The sequence below is a fragment of the Henckelia pumila genome, chromosome 1 (genome assembly GCF_033568475.1).
Source record: "Henckelia pumila isolate YLH828 chromosome 1, ASM3356847v2, whole genome shotgun sequence".
Taxonomy (NCBI): Eukaryota; Viridiplantae; Streptophyta; class Magnoliopsida; order Lamiales; family Gesneriaceae; genus Henckelia; species Henckelia pumila.
Window position 1 is genome coordinate 124768302 of NC_133120.1, and position 23412 is coordinate 124791713.

At 38.1% G+C, this 23412-nt stretch overlaps 2 protein-coding genes across 2 annotated transcripts; both read left to right on the forward strand.

Annotated features, from left to right (window-relative positions):
- Positions 1–365: 365 nt before the first annotated feature.
- LOC140873939 (uncharacterized) lies at positions 366–6570 on the forward strand. Its single transcript, XM_073277222.1, has 6 exons — positions 366–734; positions 2863–3166; positions 3394–3973; positions 4474–5051; positions 5834–6003; positions 6112–6570. The coding sequence occupies exons 1-6, from the start codon at positions 366–368 to the stop codon at positions 6568–6570; spliced, it is 2460 nt and encodes an 819-aa protein (XP_073133323.1).
- A 12262-nt stretch (positions 6571–18832) lies between these two features.
- On the forward strand, positions 18833–22264 carry LOC140873940 (uncharacterized). The gene is made up of 5 exons (XM_073277223.1): positions 18833–19546; positions 19632–19705; positions 20201–20340; positions 21161–21219; positions 21332–22264. Exons 1-5 carry the CDS (start codon positions 18833–18835, stop codon positions 22262–22264), a joined length of 1920 nt encoding a protein of 639 aa, XP_073133324.1.
- The last annotated feature ends 1148 nt before the right edge of the window (positions 22265–23412 follow it).

Consider the following 23412-nt stretch of genomic DNA (forward strand, 5'->3'; position numbering starts at 1 on the left):
TGGATATTCGTTGTGTACCTTGTGGCGGGGCAGGTTTGAGACTGGACGGTCCAGGCGGCTCTCAGCAGGATTGAGCTTGGGAGGGTGTGAGGTTGTAGAGGGTAGGGATTTATTTATTCTGAACCTTCGATTTGGTTGTATAACAGTACTTATACATTTGTGATATCATCAGTTGTATTCTGACGATTGAATTTGTTGTATTTTAATTATCCGCACTTTACGCTTTAAGCTTTTATTGCGTGCGCTTTTACTGTAACTCTGATTAGGTAGTGGATCCGGGTTGGGTCACTATAGAGTTCAAGGGAACTACCGATCCACTTGTTGCTGAGGAGTGGATCCGATATTTAGAGACCATATTTGCCTATATGGGAGTCACTGATGCCGACAGGGTTCGATGTGCTATCTACATGCTTAAGGAGGATGCAGCTCTTTGGTGGGAAGGAGCCGTAATCGGAGTGAACTTGACGACCCTGACTTGGAAAAATTTCAGGACTATGTTCTTTGAGAAGTACTACACTGCAGAGGAACGAGGCAGATTGATCAGGGAGTTTATGAGTCTCCGCCAGGGAGATAAGTCTGTTGCGGAATATGTGAAGCAGTTCGAGAGAGGATGTCATTTCGCGCCCCTGATTTCGAATGACGAGCAGGAGAGGCTGAGGCACTTTACTGATGGGCTTAGACCGGATATCAAGCACGACGTTTTCATGGCTGATGTGGCGAATTATAGTGCAGCAGTGATGTAACGCCCCGTTTTTATCTTAAATGATTTTATTTGAGTTAATCAGAGATTACAGAGTTCTCGAGCCGGTTTGATTTTGATCAGGGTCCTTTTTGCAAATTTTGGAAATTTCAGGGACTAAAACGCAAATATTGATTTTAATATATTATCTACACTTAGATTTTAATTGGAGAAGCCTCCATCTTCCTCTCCAACCGTGAACCTCCATTAGAGCCGCCCCTTTTGGAGTTTTGAGCTTTTAGATTTCCTTCCGAGCTCGATCCGTCCGTTGGAAATTATTTCTGAAGGCAGATTAGTGATCACAGCAGTGAGAGCTCCGTTATACCGTAATTATTTCTCCGATCAGATATGTTTTGATTTTTGGAGGTTGTTAGAATCGATTTAGATTCTATTATGTTGTTCTTGACGGAGTTCTGATCGTTTATTATCTGTCGGTTTTGAAATAGAGCGACGTTCGGAATTGTTATTATTTTTGGAAGCTATTTTCGAAAATGTGAGTTTTGAGATTTGTTGGGTTTGTCTTGTTGTTGTTGTATTAGCATTGAATTGAGTTGTTATCGGTATTGAACTGCCGTCTGTGTTGCCGGTTTGTTCAGTTATAGCCGTTATGCCGTCGGTTTGAGTTTTGGGGATTTTGAACCGTTTTTGAGTTGTTGGAACTTGGCTTATAAGTTGATCTTGGTTATTGATCATTCATTTGTCTCCGTACAGATTCGTTTGGAGGTATCAAGCCCAGAGTTAGCAGCTGTTTGATCGTTTCCGAGATTTGAACAAAGAACGGTATAGAGCAATTCCTTGAACCGTTGCCTTGTTGTTGTTAGATTGTATAGTTGTTGATACAGTCTCTTTTGTAGCGTATCCAGAGTTGGAAGCTACTGCATTGAAAGGTAAAAGCAGTCATTGTAGCGGGATAGCATACTCGAGACTGTGGTTCTCGAGTTTTCCCTTTGAAATCACATACTTGCATTTACACTTGTTCTAGCATGAGGAACTTGTATCTTGTTTGATTTTATTGGCTTTTGTTAAACGACTTATGTGTTATATTTATGTTATGCATTCATCTTGAGCCAATTTTGTTTTCAGCGGGCAGAACCGCCCTTTTTGTTTAGACGTTTGGGAACTATGATTGAGTGGCCTAGGTTGTAGTATTTCGCCTAGTGCTAGCATACTCATTATGGTTGCTCAAAGTCTAGAGGAGTGGGATACGTGGCACCACCTCGATTGGGAGGGTCGGTGAGTTGTTACGTGATCTTATCCTCGGGATCCCAAAAGCACAGCAGCAATCCCTCGTTTATCAGATTGATATCCTGGTTTAAAAGACATGCATTCATTACATTGTTATTAATTTAATTTTTGTATTGAAAGCATGTTGATTGTTGTATAAATTGTTATGTTGCTTTTATTGGGAATGTCGTTCTCACCGGTTATCCGGCTGTTGCTTTGTTTTGTATGTGTACTTGGCAACAGGTGGGGCAGGATCAAGTCAGAAGAGGCATGGTTAGCTCCGAGAGAAAGTTGTAGCAATGAGACTCGGTTTAGAAGTCATGTCAGCATGTCTACCTAGGGTTGTTAGAACATGTTTAGATATCGAACTTTGTTATTATGTTGTATTGACATGCAAGCTTTGCCGGGTTGTTATCATGGCATGTTCTATTTTGGAGTAGTTGTTAAACTCTAGAACTTCATGTATTAATCGGAGGAACTGCATTTTTAATGTATGTGTTGATTTGGATTGCATTGGAATAGTTTTAGATGGAGTTGCAAGCATGTTTTTCTGCGGTTCTGTTTCTGCTGTAGGGGCGCCCGAGCTGCAATTTTTAGCAGCCCGAGCGCACCCCACTCTGAGAACTCAGTAGCGCCTCTGTCTAGGACGCGCTCGAGCGGCGGTTTTTGGCCGCCCGAGCGCGGCCCTCTTTAAAAAAAAAAAAAAAATTTCCTTTGCTTTGCTTTTAGTTCTTAGATCTTGGTTGCTTAATTTTTGTTTACTCCTTAATTAGATGTTTAGAACCGAGGTCTCACAAGTGAAGAGAGCTTTGAGGTCCGAGTAAGGGAGAAAGGAGATGCAAGCAGCTTGCCAGCAGAAGAGGCAGTTTTAGCAGCCTTTCCGTGGTCAGTCTTCGCAGCCGGCAAAGAAGCAGTTTACTGGGCCGGTTAAGGGCCCGAATCCTCCCAGACCACAGCAAAGGCAGCAGGGCCCACAGAGGCCACAGCCGAAAGGGGCAGCCGCCCCAAATCATGGAGGTATTCCCTTATGCAAGACTTGTCAGAAGCCTCATTCGGGGCAGTGCATGGCTGGTTCAGGTGTCTGTTACAAGTGTAAGCTATCGGGGCACGTTGCGATGAACTGCCCTAATGCGAGGAACATCCCGGGGCATGTATATGTCATGCAGGCAGAGGAGGCTGACCCAGACACGTCTTTGATCATGGGTAATCCTAACTTTTGTATTTAAGATTCGATAGTTTGCATGATTATTTGGATAGGGTGGAAAGTTTGTATTTATGTGATATTTTGAGTGAATTGCTCTTGCATGTGTAGTATAAAGGAAATGACTAGGAATTTGGGTAATAGTATACTTAAGGGAATTGTTGTGAATTATGGGTTCAATTAAATTATTCTTAAGTTGTATGTGCGTTGGGACATTTTCTGAGTGCAGGGAAGATCCTCGTTAGAGGTCATGCTACGTATGCGTTGCTAGATTCAGGAGCTACGCATTCGTTTATCTCTCAAGAATTTGTTATGCGGGTAGGCATCATACCTGAGGATGCTATTACGGGCTATGATGTTACCTTGCCATCTGGCGAGATTCTTACTACCTCTAGTGTACTTAATGGTGTTGAGTTGGAGCTTCAGAGGAATATGATTAGAGCCGATCTAGTGGTTCTACCGATGTCAGGATTTGATCTCATTATTGGCATGGATTGGTTATCAGTTAATGGAGCTTCGATAGATTTTCGGAGGCGATCAGTTTCAATGAATCCGTCAGGCGGAGATTCTTTCATATTCCTTGCAGCTCAAAGCAGTGGTGCTTCGCATGTCATATCTTATGTGCGTGCAAAGAAGTTATTGTGCAAGGGTTGTCAGGGTTTCCTTGCAAATTTAGTAGTTGCAGCGGATGAGCCGTCTTCTAAATCTATTGCAGATGTTGAGATCGTTTGTGAGTTTCCGGATGTCTTTCCGGATGATGCAGTAGGAATTCCACCAGTCAGAGAGGTGAAGTTTAGTATTGAGCTGATGTCGGGTACTGTGCCTATCTCTAAGGCACCGTATCGTCTTGCTCCCACTGAGATGAAAGAGTTGCGGGATCATATACAAGAGCTTTTGGAGAAGGGCTTTATCCGCTCTAGTGTGTCACCTTGGGGTGCGCCGGTCTTATTTGTGAAGAAGAAGGACGGCAGCATGAGGTTATGTATTGACTATCGAGAGCTGAATAGAGTCACCGTGAAGAATAAGTATCCACTGCCGAGGATAGAGATTTATTTGATCAGTTGCAGGGAGCTTCGGTGTTTTCTAAGATCGATCTGCGATCGGGTTATCATCAGCTTCGAGTCAAAGAGGAGGATGTGTCCAAGACTGCTTTTCGGACACGTTATGGGCATTACGAGTTTATGGTGATGCCATTTGGCCTGACTAATGCTCCAGCGGTTTTCATGGATCTCATGAACCGTGTCTTTAGGCCATATCTTGATCAGTTCGTCATTGTCTTCATTGACGTTATTCTGATATATTCGAGGAGCTTGGAGGAGCATAGACATCATTTGCAGACAGCTTTGCAGACTTTGAGAGAGCAGAAGTTGTTTGCGAAATTTAGCAAGTGCGAGTTTTGGCTCGAGCAGGTGGCATTCTTGGGCCACATTGTTTCTAAGGAGGGCATAGCAGTGGATCCATCAAAAGTCGAGGCTGTCCAGAATTGGGGAATTCCGAAGAATGCCTCTGAGATACGCAGCTTCTTGGCTTTAGCCGGTTATTATCGGAAGTTCATCAAAGGTTTTTCTTCTATAGCAGTACCCTTGACATCATTGACCAAGAAGAATGCCAAGTATGTTTGGAGCCAAGAGTGTCAGAGGAGCTTTGATCAGCTTAAGGAGGCACTTACTTCTGCACCAGTGTTGGCAGTGCCAATGGATCTTGAGGAGTTTGTGGTGTATACAGATGCGTTTAAGATGGGCTTAGGCGCTGTTCTTATGCATAATGGTAAGGTGATTGCTTATGCATCGAGACAGTTAAAGACTCATGAGAAGAACTATCCGACGCATGACTTAGATTTTGCAGCTGTTGTGTTTGCGCTCAAGATATGGAGACATTACTTGTACGGTGAGAAGTGCCAGATTTTCACTGATCACAAGAGTCTCAAGTACTTCTTCACCCAGAAGGAGTTGAATATGAGACAACGTCGATGGTTGGAGTTAGTTAAAGATTACGACTGTGGCATTAGCTACCACCCTGGTAAAGCTAATGTAGTAGCCGATGCTTTGAGTCGGAAGAATTCAGTGTTGTCTTGTGTTTCAGTTCAGCAACCTCTACAGGATGAGATTCAGAGGTTTGACCTAGAGATCTACTCCAGTGGGCACGCACCGAGATTATCCACTCTTGTAGTACAACCGACTCTATAGGATCGGATTCGAGAGGGACAGACCACTGATGAGCAGTTGCAGCGCATGAGGCGCAAGGATGAGTTGAAGGGTAGTCTTCTTTATACAATGGATGATGACATTGTTCGATACAGAGGACGTATGTGGGTACCGTCATGTCAGAGGCACATGCATCTCCGTATTCCATCCATCCAGGGGGTACGAAGATGTACCGAGATTTGAGGACCTTGTATTGGTGGCCGAGTATGAAGGGAGATATTGGTCAGTTTGTTTCCGAATGATTGACTTGTCAGCAAGTCAAGGCAGAGCATCAGCGACCAGCGGGATTGTTACGACCACTTCCCATTCCGGAGTGGAAATGGGAGAACATCTCTATGGATTTTGTAGTTGGGCTACCGAGGAGTACTAGAGGATCAACATCGATTTGGGTGATTGTCGATCAACTCACCAAATCTGCACATTTTCTGCCGGTGAGGACTACTTTTACTATGACTCAATTTGCAGAACTTTACATTAAGGAGATAGTCAGACTTCACGGTATTCCAGTGTCCATTGTGTCGGACCGAGATCCAAGGTTCACTTCTGCATTTTGGAAGAGTCTGCATACAGCTTTGGGGACTAAGTTATTGTTCAGCACTGCTTTTCATCCTCAGACAGATGGTCAGTCGGAGAGAGTAATTCAGACACTTGAGGATTTGTTGAGGGCATGTGTGATTGATTTCCAGGGCTCGTGGAAGTCGAGATTGTCTTTAGTGGAGTTTACTTATAACAACAGTTTTCAGGCTTCTATAGGTATGGCTCCATACAAGGCTCTTGACAGGAGACGGTGTAGATCTCTTATGCATTGGGACGAGGTTGGAGAGAGGGTCTTGCTAGGACCCGAGATTGTGCAGCAGACAGCAGATATTGTAGCTCAGATCCGAGAGCGGATGAGGACCGCACAGAGTCGTCAGAAGAATTATGCTGATCGACAACGACGAGACCTCGAGTTTGCCGTGGGAGATCATGTATTCTTGAAGGTCTCGCCTATGAAAGGCGTGATGCGGTTTGGTAGGAGAGGCAAGCTCAACCCGAGGTATATCGGTCCGTTCGAGATTTTGGAGAGGATTGGGACGTTGTCTTATCGTTTGGCACTACCACCGAGCCTTGCAAAAGTTCACAACGTGTTCCATGTATCTATGCTTCGGAGGTATGTCTCTAATCCGTCGCATGTTTTGGATTTTGAGCCTCTACAGTTGTAACCAGAGCTAGCATTTGAGGAGAGACCCGTTCAGATCTTGGCTCGTAGGAAAGGAGGCTTAGGACGCGGTCTATTCCGATGGTCAAAGTCCAGTGGCTGAATCATTCTGAGGAGGAAGCTACTTGGGAGACCGAGGCCGACATGAGGACTCGTTATCCGGAGTTATTCGGTAAGTAATCTAATTTCGAGGACGAAATTCAATTTAAGGGGGGGATAGTTGTAACGCCCAGATTTTTCTTAGGTGATTTCGCATGCATAACTAGGAAATTATTAAAGTAAAAATTTTAATAAATGGGTTAAATGACTTTATGTGAATTATGTGATTCTATGTGCATGATTTAAATATTATTTTTAGCATTTAACCCGTAATTATGTCATTTATGGAATTGTTAGAAATATTAGTTTTTTTTATCGCGTAGACGGGACCGTGGATGAACGAGATGATAGATTTTCACTCAAAATATTTTATGAGGATTTTATGAGCCTTAAAATATTATTTTTAAGTTATTACTTTCAGAAAATAATAGTTTATGTATATATATATATATATTTATGGGGCCAATTTTCACTAAATTAAGTAATTTTAAAGGCTTTTAAGGAGTTTTAAAAATCCTTTAAAATTATATTACGAAAATTATCTGAAATTAGTTAATTTTAAGAGTTTTATTTTTATATTATTGTGATATATTATCTACCCAATAAGTCTAGATAATTAAGATAATCTTAAAATTTTTATATCTAGACTTATTTATTCATCTCATTCACGTTTAATCACCCTAGCCGCCATCTCCTTCTTCTCCATCGTTTTCACCAGAAAACTCACATCACACACAATCACTTTGAAGATTTATTTGAAGTTTTGAAGTTCGTTCATCCCGGAGATCGTCGTACGCGTCGTAATCGAGTTTTGATTCAAAAATCAACCAAGGCACGTTTGAATTCTCTACTTGGCCACCGTTTAAGTCGTATATTCTGATTTATGCATAAAAACCTTGGAATTTTCATGTTGAGTTTGAAATTTTTTTCAGAGATCATTGTATGTGAATGCTAGCTGCTCAAGGTTCACATCTTTCATGTTTTCCCTCATGTTTCTATGTCTTTTCCTTTCATGTGATCGGCTTAGGCTGCTGTTCTTGGTTAAGAGTCGTACCAGGGTCCCTAAGAGTCTAGAATCTATATTGGTTTGGTCGCTACGAGTTGAGCAGTCAAAGGCCAAAGGTTTTCTTTTCCTTTGGTTGCTACAGGTTGTCGTTTTCGGGATTTCCGAAAGTGGTTCGCTAGGGATGTGTAGGGATCGGTTTTAGTCAAGGCATGGCTCGTTGGAACCGCCCAGATGTGGGCTACGTCTGGGCGGTGGAGATCCGGCCGGTGGGTGGCCGGAGTTGGCCGGCAGCAGGCCATAAAGGCCTGCTGCTCACGGCCGTGACCTGCACAAAGGTGCAAGGTCGTGTACGTACAGATTGGCCCTTTGATTTTTCATTGGGCCGGGCTCAGTTTTGGTCATCACGGGTCCGGGTCGGGTCGGTTATGTCATGGGTCGAGTTAGTTGGGTCCGGATCCGGGTTATGTTAGTTGGGCTCGGGTATTTTATTTTTAATTTAATTAATAGTTTAGGTGAGATTATGAGTCTATTTTAGGTTAATTAATTAATTGGGCTTCATGAGTTGAATAAATTGGGTTTAAATAATTATTTAAGTTAGTACCAGAATTTTTATGGGCCTAGAGCACGTAGAATTTATTGGGTCGGTTTTTGGGATATTGGGTCCATTGGGCCAGTCTAGGTGATTAATGGTTTTGGACTTCGTTATTAGGCCATACCTGTTTTAATGGGCTTAAATAAATTATTTGGGCTAAATTTAAGTTAATGGACTTAAGTTGAGTTATTTGGCCAGTCTAGAAGTTTATGGGCCTAAATTTAAGGAGTCAGCAGCCTGAACCAATCCATGAAAAATATGCATGGTCTATAAATATATATTTAATTATCGCATGAATATTTTAAGTATGAAAAAGTATTATTTTTATAGTTATATTATTAATTAATTAAATATATATTTACGGGCAATATTTTATAAAAATAAGATCATGAAAGTTTTTATGTAAGTGCATGATACTATATGTATATGTGTGATGCTGGGCAATAAAAAATATTTTAAGGGAGTTGAAGTGGGTGTGTGACAACCTACGGGATTGGAGATGGGATGCCTAGGCCTAGAGACCTTTCCATATGACACGGGACTGTGGGTCGGGATACTGGGGCCCGATTGCCTTTCCATACGATTATGATTATGTTTGCCTGATGAAAGGGCCAAGAGGTGGAGATCCCACCGCCACGTACGTTGGTTTTAGATTGATCAATCGACATGACACGTCACACAGCATGGATATAACCTTCAGATTTTTAATTGATTATAGGCCCTTATTATAATGCATGATGATTACGTATGATTATGTATGCTATGTTACGTGATGATTATGATACATGTATTATAAGGACATGCATGGATATATATATATTATTTATTATGTATCTTGCATGTATTATATGGTGCATCATTTTTATTCATGTTGTTACTATGAGATAGAACGTGCTGAGCCTCTAGGCTCACTAGATTTAAATGGTGCAGGTGAGCAAGAAATAGATCTAGAGAATGTTGCTCCGACTGGTGGTGAAGACGTATGAGCTCCCGGCGGCCGGCTAGCCCGTGACCATCGCTCTAGTCAACTTTTCAATGAATTGAATATTATTATGTTTTTCGCACATGTTTTATGATTTAATTATGGGTTTATGGAGTTTAGGTGAGAATTTTTATTGAGAGGTTGATAATGATTTTATTTCATTAGTTATACTTATTTTGTTTGCATGCAAATTCTTATTATGGATTTTTGTGGGAACATTTTTATGGAAAATTGTTTATGTTTATAATTATTTTAAAAAGTAATTATTTATTATATATATATATAGGTTTTAATTATATATATATATATATATATATATATATATATATATTATATTAAATATTTAGTTATTTATTTGTAAAATAAAAAAAATTTGTAGTAGTAGGATCGAGTCGTTTCATCAGCTCCTGGATTACTCGTACATCTACTCAATTTTCTCACTGTATAGGCTATGTTTGATCTTGTACAACTCATTAAGTACATCAGACTTCCAATTAATCGAGAGTATTCTAATTGGGAGATATTCTCACCTTGATTCTTCGATAGATGTTGACTTGTATCTATCAGGGTTCTAGCCAATGCAGAGTCATCCTTATTGAATTTCTCAAGTATTTTGTCCACATAATGTGACTGACTTAGAACCAGCCCTCCTGATGTTATATGGATTTTAATTTCAAAGATAACATCAGTTAAGCCCAAATCTTTCATGTAGAATTTTGACTTAGAACCAGGGACGTAGCCAAAAAAACTTTTCACCGAGGGCTGGCTTTTCCGATCAAAAGCTAAAATAATATAAATTAAAAATTTTAAAAATAAAATATAATAAAAAAACTAATGTATAATAAAGGAATACTTGCAAAAAATTTAATAATAAAAATATAAACACAAAAATCCAGATAAAAATTGAACGTTAGGAGCGTGTGAGAATAAACTTGAATTGAAAAATTAAATTAAGAAGAAGATGTGTTTCATCTGCTTAATTCGTTTTTTTTTTGTAAAACAATTTTATAAATCAAAGAATGCATATCCCACAAATATATTTCGAAAAAATAGCTGGACCAAGTATTGGGCTAAACAAAAAATTTAGGATGGGCTGATATTACAATTTAACCTTAAATAATTAAATATACAATATAACTAATAAACTTTTATTTTTTTAAGAATGTACTGGAGCCCACCCCAGCCTCTGGGGTGGCTCCGTCCCTGTGTATAACAGAGTACAGAGACAGAGATAGAGACGTGTTATTCCAGTATTTCAGAAAACAAAAACTTCAGGTAATGTACTGACCGGCTAAATCGGTGTGATATAAATCTACTAGCAAGTGTACCAGGTCAAGTAATAGTAAAGTGGACAGAGAGTCCAAGTATCGATCCCACAGGGACTGCAGTTAATTCTCAAGAACTAATTATTTAGCTTAATTTAGACAAAATCATAAAAAGCAATTTGATTTAAATAAAATAAGAAAATAAAATAAAAATTGCTTAAATAAATAAGAATAAAAATAACTAAAGATAAAAATAATTAAAACAAAGACAACCAAGACACACGTAGGTACCAAACAAATCATGTAACATGTAGTTGATTCAGGACTCAGATTTAATCTTAGATCACGGGAATTCTCCTATTTTGTTCAAAGGTCTATTTCTAAAACAATCAAACCTACTCAAATATTGACGGATTAATCTTTCGTAATTCTAATCAAATTTGAATGCATTAAATATTTATGAAAATTCAGTTTACACCCAAACCGCACACTGAAACCGAATTCTATTTCTAGTCGGTTTTACAATATGTTGATTATCAAAGTGATCAAAATCGAAACCTCCTCTGTCGACTTGGAATCGATTAACATGCAAGCAAACCGTTGATCAGACTATTCACAAGACAAATATTAATCTGAAAATCAATAAAATAAAATCAACTCTGAAAAATCTCAAACAAACATCCAAGTTTTCTACATGAATTTGTTCGGCCCAATCACGTCGTCTTGGTTGAAAACAAACTACTCAATAATTGAAACTATAATTTAATAAATAAAAATAAAGAAGAACAGAAGAAGAAAAAGTGTATAAATCTTCTCCCAAGCTTTGAAGCCGCCTCCCTTGTGTTGTCTGTGTTCGGAACCCCTCTTTCTGATGCAAAAATCGGTATTTAAGTGTCCAAGGATCCCTAAAAGATAGCCTCCTTTTCGACCAAGAGTTTCCAAATATATGGAATCTGCACGCCACGCTCGCTCGAGCGAGAACAGGTCTCGCTCGAGCGAGCAACTCTCTGTCCCGGAAGATTTTTGGCAAGTCTGGCTCGCTCGAGCGACAATCGACTCTCGCTCGAGCGAGTGGATTTTTCTGCTACGCGCGAGGATTTTGAAAAATTCATATCTTAAGTTTTAGTCGTCGGATCAAGCTGAAATTAGGACAGAAGCTTTAAATCATCTTAAAATATATTATGAACGGTGGTGATTGGATTTGGGTCTTTCTAAAATTAAATATGATTTTTCGATCAAGGCTGCTCCGTAATTCATTATTCAAAAATACATTTTCCTACAAAATTAACCCGGAGAGTGTAATACACACACATGAACTAAAACACATAAAAACACATGAAAAAAATATGAATGCACATAAAATAGACATAAAAATAACATGAAATAATGCACACAAAATGCACTTATCAACACCCCCATACTTAAACCTTTCTCGCCCTCGAGCAAGACATAAAAAAACATAATATGCAAACAACGACATAAGTAAGAATGAATCATGAACAACATAGCCTCCGACAAGTTTCAACTTCAACAACTAAAAAAACCTCAAACTTCTGAATTGTTCACAATACACTGTCAGTTTAACGTAAACGTGTGTGTGTTCCATGTCATTCCAGTTTCGTGCAACTTCAAAAGAATCTGTCCTAAGAATGCTTAGCGACCTATGAAAATTCAATGCAAGTATCACAATCCAGCACTCCTTCATCCCAATAATCCCAAACAAAAACATGCACTTTCTTGAGATTAATTACGTACCTCCGAATTTTGCACCCGGTATTTTTTTATAAGCCCCAATAATTCCTCAAACTTAGCTGTAACTAAGATAGGATTCAGATTTCAATCCCCTCGTCTATAGCCCAGATGGAGCATCAATCACATTTAACCCGCAAACATAGCTATGGAAGAATGATTAGGATTTCAATCATTGTCCAAGCCCGGATGGAATTAACTTTTTTTTTCACAAAAATTTTCAAAAAAATTTTATAGGTACGCCCAAGATCATACATGCAATGTCTAACAATCATCGGGAATCCAAAGACACTATCATGATCAACAAACACCTATTGTCGTGCAATGGTCAAGCAAACACGAACTTCATCAATTACATCGCTACACTACACCAGTCTAACATGCGTGCTTAAGATGATTCACGATTCAACCAACAGTTTTTCATGTTCAATCAAAAGCAACATTTTCCAAAAACAAAATTTTTTTTTACAACTCTATCATCATCGGCCAACATTCATCATTCTACTTATTCACACAACACAAACACAAAACATAATGATATTCATGAAAACGAACTATATGCAATAAACGAAACCAAATAAATGCAAAAGACAATGATGAATGAAACAAAACTAAATAACACCCCCCCCCCCCCATACTTATCCAAAGCATTGCCCCCAATGCTCTAGAACAATGAACAAAATGCAAAACAAACACACAATGAAAACAAAAATAGCACTCCCCTGGTTGCGTATTCGTCCTCTTCCTTCTTGACAGTATCAATTGGGACAGCAGCAGCAGACTGTGTATATCGGCAGGCTCAGAAAACTGGAATGGGAAAGAAGTAAAAAATTAAATAAAAAAACAAAAACCAAAAATAAAATAAAAAACAAGGGAAAGAACTCTGGGTTGCCTCCCAGTCAGCGCTAAATTTATAGTCTACAGCCCGACTATGCAGAAGCAACCATCAAAGAGCTGCTTCTTCTAACGGTGTACAAGGAACGACCATTGACGAGGTAAAATATGTAGCCTTGTATGTTTCTTCCTCCTCCAAGTCCACTATTGGCTCTTCTTCACAAGAAAATTCCTCAAAAATAATTTCCTCATGCTCTGGCTCAATTACTTCACGCTCTTGGCAGATCTTAGAAACTGGTTCTCTATGAAGCGCAATCTGTTCATCTAAAGACTCAAAAATTTGATGCGGTTTTCGAAGAACTGGTTTGTCTCTTCCTGCCTTTTCACAAAATTCTCCAACTGAGCCACATGATCCTCAAAATACCCTACACACTCTTTTTGATGCTCCGGTGGTTGGTTCGCAAAATTTGTGGAGTTGAATTCTGGAGGATATTTGTGACTCCAACCTTGCAATGAAGGATCACAATGCCAATGGTAGTCAAAATCTGCCATATCATTTAACAAGTGCATAGCACTGTTATAATCTCTGTTGAACAAGTGACTGCCAGTTGCCCAAGCTCCATAATCTATCCAACATCTTGTTAGCTCATCCAAACCACCATAAAAAATTTGAACTAGAGTGTAGTTTGAAAAATCATGACATCTAAACCTGTTAGCCAAATCATTGAATCTCCCCCAAGCAGCATAGAAGGGCTCCGAGTATTGTTGGCCAAACCTTGTGAACACCTGTCGATGATCCATCTCCAAGTACCTCACAAGTAAGAAAAAAAATAATTAAAAATAAAAAATAAAAAAAATAATGCAAGAAAAAAAATGTCTAGTCTCAAGCAAATAATCTATCATAATATTAACTGAACAGTCCCCGGCAACGGCGCCAAAAACTTGACCGGCTAAATCGGTGTAATATAAATCTACTGGCAAGCGTACCAGGTCAAGTAATAGTAAAGTGGACAGAGAGTCCAAGTATCAATCCCACAGGGACTGCAGTCAATTCTCAAGAACTAATTATTTAGCTTAATCTAGACAAAATCATAAAAAACAATTTGATTTAAATAAAATAAGAAAATAAAATAAAAACTGATTAAATAAATAAGAATAAAAATAACTAAAGATAAAAATAATTAAAACAAAGACAACCAAGACACACGTAGGTACCAAACAAATCATGTAACATGTAGTTGATTCAGGACTCAGATTTAATCTTAGATCACGAGAATTCTCCTATCTTGTTCAAAGATCTATTTCTAGAACAATCAAACCTACTCAAATATTGACGGATTAATCTTTCGTAATTCTAATCAAATTTGAATGCATTAAATATTTATGAAAATTCAGTTTACACCCAAACCGCACACTGGAACCGAATTCTATTTCTAGCCGGTTTTACAATATGTTGATTATCAAAGTGATCAAAATCGAAACCTCCTCTGTCGACTTGGAATCGATTAACATGCAAGCAAACAGTTGATCAGACTATTCACAAGACAAATATAAATCTGACAATCAATAAAATAAAATTAACTCTGAAAAATCCCAAACAAACATCCAAGTTTTCTACATGAATTTGTTCGGCCCAATCACGTCGTCTTGGTTGAAAACAAACTACTCAATAATTGAAACTATAATTCAATAAATAAAAATAAAGAAGAACAGAAGAAGAAAAAGTGTAGAAATCTTCTCCCAAGCTTTGAAGCCGCCTCCCTTGTGTTGTTTGTGTTCGGAACCCCTCTTTCTGATGCAAAAATCGGTATTTAAGTGTCAAAGGATCTCTAAAAGATAGCCTTTTTTGGACCAATATTTTCCAAATATATGGAATTTGCACGCCACGCTCGCTCGAGCGAGAACATGTCTCGCTCGAGCGAGCAACTCTCTGTCCCGGAAGATTTTTGGCAAGTCTGGCTTGCTCGAGCGAGCATCGACTCTCGCTCGAGCGAGTGGATTTTTTTGCTCCGCGCGACAATTTTGAAAAATTCATATCTTAAGTTATAGCCGTCGGATCAAGCTGAAATTTGGACATCAGCTTTAAAACATCTTAAAATTCATTTTGAACAGTGAAGATCGAATTTGGATCTTTCTAAAATTAAATATGACTTTTCGATCAAGGCTGCTCCGTAATTCACTATTCAAAAATTCATTTTCCTACAAAATTAACCCGGAGAGTGTAATACACACACATGAACTAAAACACATAAAAACACATAAAATAAATATGAATGTACATAAAATAGACATAAAAATAACATGAAATAATGCACATAAAATGCACTTATCATGTACCAAGTTTCTTGCAAATTTTGTGGCTAACTGATATCAGTCTCTTATATGGCATTCCTCTAATGGGTGAGGCCAGAGATTCATAGTTCAGAGTAGCAGAATATACATTCTTACCATGTACTATTTCATAATTTTTGGTACACAAAAAAATCATAGAGTGCATGTTCATGAATCAAATCGTATATTTATATGTTGGAATCAAAACAAAACAGAATTTCATTACTTTAAAACAAAACGCCCACTTACCTTGCTTTATTGGATTAAAAATGTGAATGAGACTTGTTGAAATGATCGAAATCAAAGGCTTTCGAATCCTCGATCTTGTGCAGAATTTGGTGCTTCGAATTTGTAGTATCTAATCGGCCTTGGGCGGCAGCTTTTTGTTTGATTCTTGGATGGAAATTCAGCCCTAGTTTAGCTTTGAAATTGATCAAAAAAGGGCACGGAATCTGTTGCGCTTCTTGATCGAAAATAGGAGAGCAAAATAAGTTTTCGGATTTTCATATGATTGAGAATCAGTCACCTTGCAGAAGCATTTGCGACATGTTGAACCGTTGGATCGTGAAGAAATTTGGACATAACGTTAAAAAATAATGAAAACAATTATAAGCGGTGAAGATTGACTTTCGATTTCATTTGGATTGGTTCTGGACGAAAAAACAGAAGCTGGTCTCTTTTCGCACAAAATATGTGCAGTATTCTTGAGAAGACGTTTTAAACAAATATAACCGTTAGATTTGGTTGAAATTTGGAAATATTATGCATAACATATGAAGTAACTTGTGAACGGTGGAGATCATATATTGTACATGGCTCTGTATTGGCGAAAAGAGGTCCTGGAATATGACCTTCTAATTGCTGTTGAAATGCTCAAAATTTAGGAGCTTATGTTTGAATTTTTGGAGGTGTTTTATTTGGGTGTGATTTCTCTCTTCAGCTGATGTATATTTATAGGTGGAGTATAGGAGCTTGCATGGTCATTCAATCCTAGCATTATGACCATTATGTCTTGATATAATGATGAAATAATGGTGGTTCTTGGCTCTTGATCTTCTTGAAACTGAAATTAGCTTTTATTATTGGCTTTATGGCTTGTTTAACTACCCACAAAAGCCAATCCAAATGACATTTTCAAAATGTTCCTTGTTTGTGGTTCAAAATCGAAATGTATGTGTCATCTAGCTCCCTTTCATAATTGGTCCGGATCTTCACAAATGTCGTGAGAAAATTAGGATATTTGAAATTTTACTTCTTTTAAACTTTTTGAATTTTTAAAATTTGAATTTAGGATAATTGCTAATTAATTTTATGATTGTAATTGAGTAAATATTAAAAAGTTTTACGAAATTATAGGTTTTAAGACCAAGGTGGAAGAACTCTAAAATTTAAAGGTTATATGAAACTTCAATAGTCAATACCATCGCGGGTAGGGATGTAAACTATCCAATTTGTGTCGGGAAGTATGAAGCTCTACAATTCGTTTAAGATTTACATATACTCGAGCTCGGCTCAAGATTTGAGCTTTTATCATGAGGTTCAAACTCGACTCGTTTTGAAATTACAAAACTCGCGAATAGCTAGAGCTTAATTCATTAATAGCTAGCTCATTTATCATGTTTAATGAATTTGACTCGAGTTCGGATCGTTTTTTTCGAGCTCGTTGATTAGGATCTTTAAGAACACTAGAATGTATCTCTATAAACTAACATTAAATTAACATATTTGTGAACAATAAATGAGGAGAACTCGAGCTCACGAACAGGCTCGTGAGTCTATAAACGAGCATATTAGTCAGCTTACGAGTCGAATATCCTTAAGCTCGAGCTCATCTTGATAAAATTGTCGACCTCGAGCTTGGTTCGATAATATTAACAAATGATCTCAAATGAAAATTTTATGAAACGAGTCGAGCTCCGAATAGCTCGCGATTAGCTTGGTTCGTTTACCTTCTTTCTCGCAATAGGAGTTTTTTAAAAAAAATAAAAAAAAATTGTCACCTAGATTTGAACTTAGTTTCTCCTGATTAAAGAGGTTTAAGTTAGATGTAGTACCTTTTGGACTCCTCTTCCAAAGTTTAAATTTATCAAAAATGTTACAAGTGTACGTAATTGTGTATGCCAATGACATTTTTGATATATTTTGTGAAAATACTTGCACTAATTAATAACAAACATTGATGTCTCAATGAAGAAATAATTGTTGGAAAAATCAGACGTGGATGGAATTTATTAATTGTGTCCCCCATGTACTCGGTTTTTTATTTGTTTATTATGGAAGGTTGTGCCATGGCCACCAATGGCCCTCAACATTAATTCGGTGGCCATCAACATTAATTATCCATCTGCTCATTTGTTTCATGTGTCTGCCTATTTGACTCTTGAACGTCGGTGGCAGCATGTGCTCATGCCTATATCATGGAAGCATGCAGCCCTTCTTTAAAGATAGAAATTCTTTCTGATGGATAATCATTCAGCTCTCTCCTTTGTTCTCAAGCAGCTGCATACGTTATCTTGCCCACTGCTTTTATTCCTTCTTAGTTCATTAGAACCTACGTTTATGCATGTGCAAGCTTCTGTTCTCTTGCACGCTCTATTGAATTTAGATAATTTTTCTACTCAAGCTGCATGCAAGCACGCTCCAGCTCCTGCGCTCGTTGTTTTCACCACTCAACTAACTGGTGGTGCTCATTTCAAAGCTTATATGTGATATCGTTTGGATACATATTTGGTTCGCCAGTGTAGTAACTTTGTGCTAGGTGACTACAGGGTTTTGCCCGTTGTATCCTGGGAAACAGACGCCCGTCGTAATCCTCCGAGCACATCTGAGAGGGGACGAATCTGTTTTAAAAAAACTGTAATTTTACAGGCCTCGGTTATGTTTACATAATTCACAATATTTTGTGATTTGAAGAAAAAATCCACGTGACTAATGTGTCCTACAAACTTAAAACAGATTATTTACCTTTGTGGTTCGGTTACGTGAATCAAGTTCATATATGGAAGCTTATTCTACTCACTCAAATTCTACAAAGATGACTCTTCCTGCTGCTGCTACGGTGCCTCTAAGCCATGCTGATAGGCCGGAGAAATTTGATGGCTTGAATTTCAAGAGGTGGCAACAAAAGATGTTGTTCTACCTAACGAATTTGAATCTAGCAAAGTTACTCTCTGAGGATGCTCCCAAATCTGTTGAGGGAGATGTGCAGATTACTAGTGCAGTTGATGCATGGCACCATTCAGATTTCTTGTGTAGAAATTATATAATGAATGGTTTGGTTGATTCACTGTACAACGTGTATAGTGAGAAAAGACGGCCCGAGAGTTATGGGAGTCTTTGGATAGGAAATATAAAACCGAAGCTGCCGGGGATAAAAAGTTTATTGTTGGTAAATTCTTGGACTACAAGATGATTGACTCTAAATCAGTGATCAGTCAAGTTCAAGAACTACAAGTGCTCTTGCATGAGATACATGCGGAGGGCATGGTGCTTAGTGAAACTTTCCAAGTGGCTGCTATTATTGAGAAGTTGCCTCCGACTTGGAATGATTTCAATAATTATCTGAAGCACAAACAAAAGGAAATGAATGTTGAAGAGCTCATTGTTCGACTTCGTATCGAGGAAGACAACAAGAGTTCTGAAAAACGATTGTATTCTTCAAGTGCTGCTAAAGCTAATATTATTGAGCAGAAGAAAAGTTCAAAGGCAAAGAGGTTTGCTGGTGGAGGCTCCAAGTTGGGCCCAAAGAAAGACACGTTCAAAAAGAAGTTTCTTGGTAAGTGCTATAATTGTGGCGGTCCGGGCCACAAGTCTTCTGAATGCAAGAAACCGAAAAGAAACCGTGAGGCAAATCTCTTGGAGGACATATCTAAAGAAGTTTCAAACATGGACATCTGTGCTGTCATTTCTGAAGTAAATATGGTTGGATCAAATCCAAGGGAATGGTGGATCGACACTGGTGCCACCTGTCATATTTGTTATGAGAAGGACATATTTGCTACTCTTGATGAATCAGAGAATGGTGAAAAATTGTTTATGGGCAATTCTGCTACCTCTGATATCAAAGGACAAGGGAAAGTGATCTTTAAAATGACATTCGGGAAAGAGCTGACTCTTAACAATGTATTATATGTGCCAGAAATTTGAAAGAATTTAGTGTCTGGTTCGATTTTGAATAAGCATGGTATTCGTATTGTTTTTGAGTCAGATAAGGTTGCTTTGTCCAAATGTGGAATGTTTGTTTGAAAGGGTTATGTTTGTAATGGCTTGTTTAAGCTCAATGTAATGGCTATTAAGCCGAAAATAAATAAAGTGAATGTTTCTATTTATTTGCTCAAGTCTTCCAATTTGTGTCATGGTAGGACATGTTAATTATGATACAATTCGTAGATTAATTAACTTGAAAAACATACTCACATTTCAAATTGATAAAAACCACAAATGTAAAATTTGTGTTGAGGCAAAACTAACAAGATCATCTTTTAAATCCATTGAAAGAAATAATGGACCCCTTGATTTAATTCACACTGATATATGTGATTTAAAAGGAGTGCAAACACGTGATGAAAATAAATACTCCATTACTTTTATTGATGATAGCACAAAATATTGTTATGTGTATCTTCTTAAAAGTAAAGATAAAGCTATTGAAAAATTTGTCCATTAAAAAAGTGAAGTTGAAAACCAACTTGATAAGAAAATTAAGGTGCTAAGAAGTGATCGTGGAGGTGAGTATGAATCACCTTTTGCTGAGTTTTGTTCTCAACATGGTATCAGACACGAAAGAACTGCACTTTATTCTCCTCAGCAAAATGGTGTTGCAGGTAGAAAAAATCGCACTTTGAAAGAAATGATGAATGCATTGTTATTGAGTTTTGGTTTATCACAGAACATGTGGGGAGAAGCTGTTCTAACAGGTAATTATCTTTTAAATAAAGTACCCCGAAAGAAGCAAGATAAAAGTCCATATGAATTATGGAAAAGAAGAACACCTTCATATCAATATTTGCGAGTGTCGGGGTGTCTTGCTAAAGTAGTTGTACGTACTCCGAAAAAGATCAAGATTGGACCTAAAACTGTTGATTGCATTTTCATTGGATATGCACACAACAGTAGCGCTTATCGATTTATTGTATATGAATCTCAAATACCTGACATTCATAAGCTTACAATAATGAAATCAAGAAATGCTTCATTTTTTTGAAAATGTGTTCTCTTGCAAATCTAAGAAAGAACCAGGTTCATCTAAAAGATCTCACGAGACAATGGAACAAGAGGTTAACCATGAGGTTGAACCTAGACGTAGAAAGAGAGCTAGAATTGAGAAATCTTTTGGTCCGGATTTCATCACTTTCATGATGGAAAGTGAACCTCAAAGCTTCAATGAAGCTATGAATTCATCTGAAGAACCTCAATGAAAAGAGGCTATAAATTCTGAAATAGAATTTATTTTGAAAAATCATACATGGGAACTAGTGGACCTTCCTCCAGGAAGTAAACCTCTAGGTTCAAAATGGATTTTCAAAAGGAAGATGAAATCAGATGGAACAATAGATAAGTATAAAGCCATATTGGTAATCAAGGGTTACCGTCAACGTGAAGGGCTTGATTACTTTGACACTTATTCTCCAGTAACGAGAATAACTTCAATCCGGGTGATACTTGCAATTGTCGCTTTGCAGAATCTTGAATTACACCAAACGGATGTAAAGACTGCTTTTCTAAATGGAGATTTAGAAGAAGAAATTTACATGGAACAACCTGAGGGATTTTCTGCACGTGGGCAAGAAAATAAGGTTTGTAAATTGGTGAAGTCTTTGTATGACTTAAAGCAAATCAATGAATGTGATAAATGTGTAGACGTTAAAGACACTGAAAATAGATATGTCATTTTTTGTCTTTACATAGATGACATGCTTATCATCGGGAGTAATTCAATCCACTAAGAAATTTTTGAACTCAAAATTCGACATGAAAGATTTGGGATTAGCCGAAGTCATCCTTGGAATTAAAATCCATAGAACATCCGAAGGGATGGTTCTAAGTCAATCACATTATGTGGATAAAATTCTTGAGAAATTTAATAAGGATGATTCTGCATTGGCTAGAACCCTAATAGATACAAGTCAACATCTATCGAATAATCGGGGTCAAAGTATCTCCCAATTAGAATACTCTCGAATCATTGGAAGTCTGATGTACTTAATGAGTTGTACACGACCAGACATAGCCTATGCTGTAAGCAAATTGAGCAGATTCACGAGTAATCTAGGAGCTGACCACTGGAAAGCAATTATCAGATTGCTAAGGTATTTAAGATACACTCGTGACCATGGGCTGCACTATACTAGATATCCCGCTGTTATTGAAGGATACAGTGATGCAAACTGGATATCTGATATGAAAGACTCAAAATCTACAAGTGGATTTGTTTTCACTTTAGGAGGTACAGCAATTGCGTGGAAATCTTCTAAACAAACTGTTATAGCCAGATCCACGATAGAATCTGAGTTCATAGCCCTTGATAAGTGTGCTGAAGAGGCTGAATGGTTGCGTCTATTCTTAAAAGATGTTCCAGGATGGGTAAAACCTGTACCGGCTATTTGTATTCATTGTGATATCCAATCTTCAATCGAAAGAGCACAGAGCAATATGTATAATGGTAAGTCTAGACATATACGTTGTAGACACAATACCATTCGGCAACTACTCTCAACTAGAGTTATCTCTATTGACTATGTAAAGTCAAAGGATAATGTAGCGGATCCATTAACCAAAGGGTTAAACAGAGAGTTAATTCAAAAATCGTCAAAAGAAATGGGACTGAAGCCTAAAGAATAAATTGGTGCAAAGAAAAACCCAACCTACGATGACTGGAGATCCCAAGAACTAGGTTCAATGGGACAACCTAACCGCACTAGTTTGGTAGATCACTGTGGGGGTAATCCCTAGTCTATTCCTATTATAAAACAGTGGGTATTGAGGATAAACATATGACTTTTAATGATTCTGATGGAATTAAACATAGAATCACCTATGTGAGAGATAAGTGGGGCCGCTTCGAAGGAATTGCAAGGCACAATTCTAGACCCTTTCACAGAACCAGACAAGTGTTCATGGCCAAAACGAACACGATCATGAGAATTGAACTGTATCAGGGAGAGTCATGTGTGAAGTATATCTTAATTTACTAAAACGGTTGTACAGTTCAAAGACATCGCATCTACTGTCAACCAGTGAATTACTATGCTTTCACAAGGGAAGGTTCAAAGGGTAACACCTACCTATCCTATGCAGGATTCAACTGTTGAACTTTATCACGTATATCTTCGTCTATCTTTAAATTTCCATTTATGTGGGGGATTGTTGGAAAAATGAGATATGAATGGAATTTATTAATTGTGTCCCCCATGTGCTCGGTTTTTATTTGTTTATTATGGAAGGTTGTGTCATGGCCACCAATGGCCCTCAACATTAATTCGGTGGCCATCAACATTAATTATCCATCTGCTCATTTGTTTCATGTGTCTGCCTATTTAACTCTTGAACGTCGGTGGCAGCATGTGCTTATGCCTATATCACAATTCTTTCTGATGGATAATCATTCAGCTCTCTCCTTTGTTCTCAAGCAGCTGCGTACGTTATCTTGCCCACTGCTTTTACTTCCTTCTTAGTTCATTAGAACCTACGTTTATGCATGTGCAAGCTTCTGTTCTCTTGCACGCTCTATTGAATTTAGATAATTATTATACTCAAGTTGCATGCAAGCACGCTCCAGCTAGTGCGCTCGTTGTTTTCACCACTCAACTAACTGGTGGTGCTCATTTAAAAGCTTATATGTGATATTGTTCGGATACATATTTGATTCTCCGGTGTAGTACCTTTGTGCTAGGTGACTACAGGGTTTTGTCCGTTGTATCCTGAGAAACAGACGTCCGTCGTGATCCTTCGAGCACATCCGGGAGGGGACGAATCTGTTTTAAGAAAAC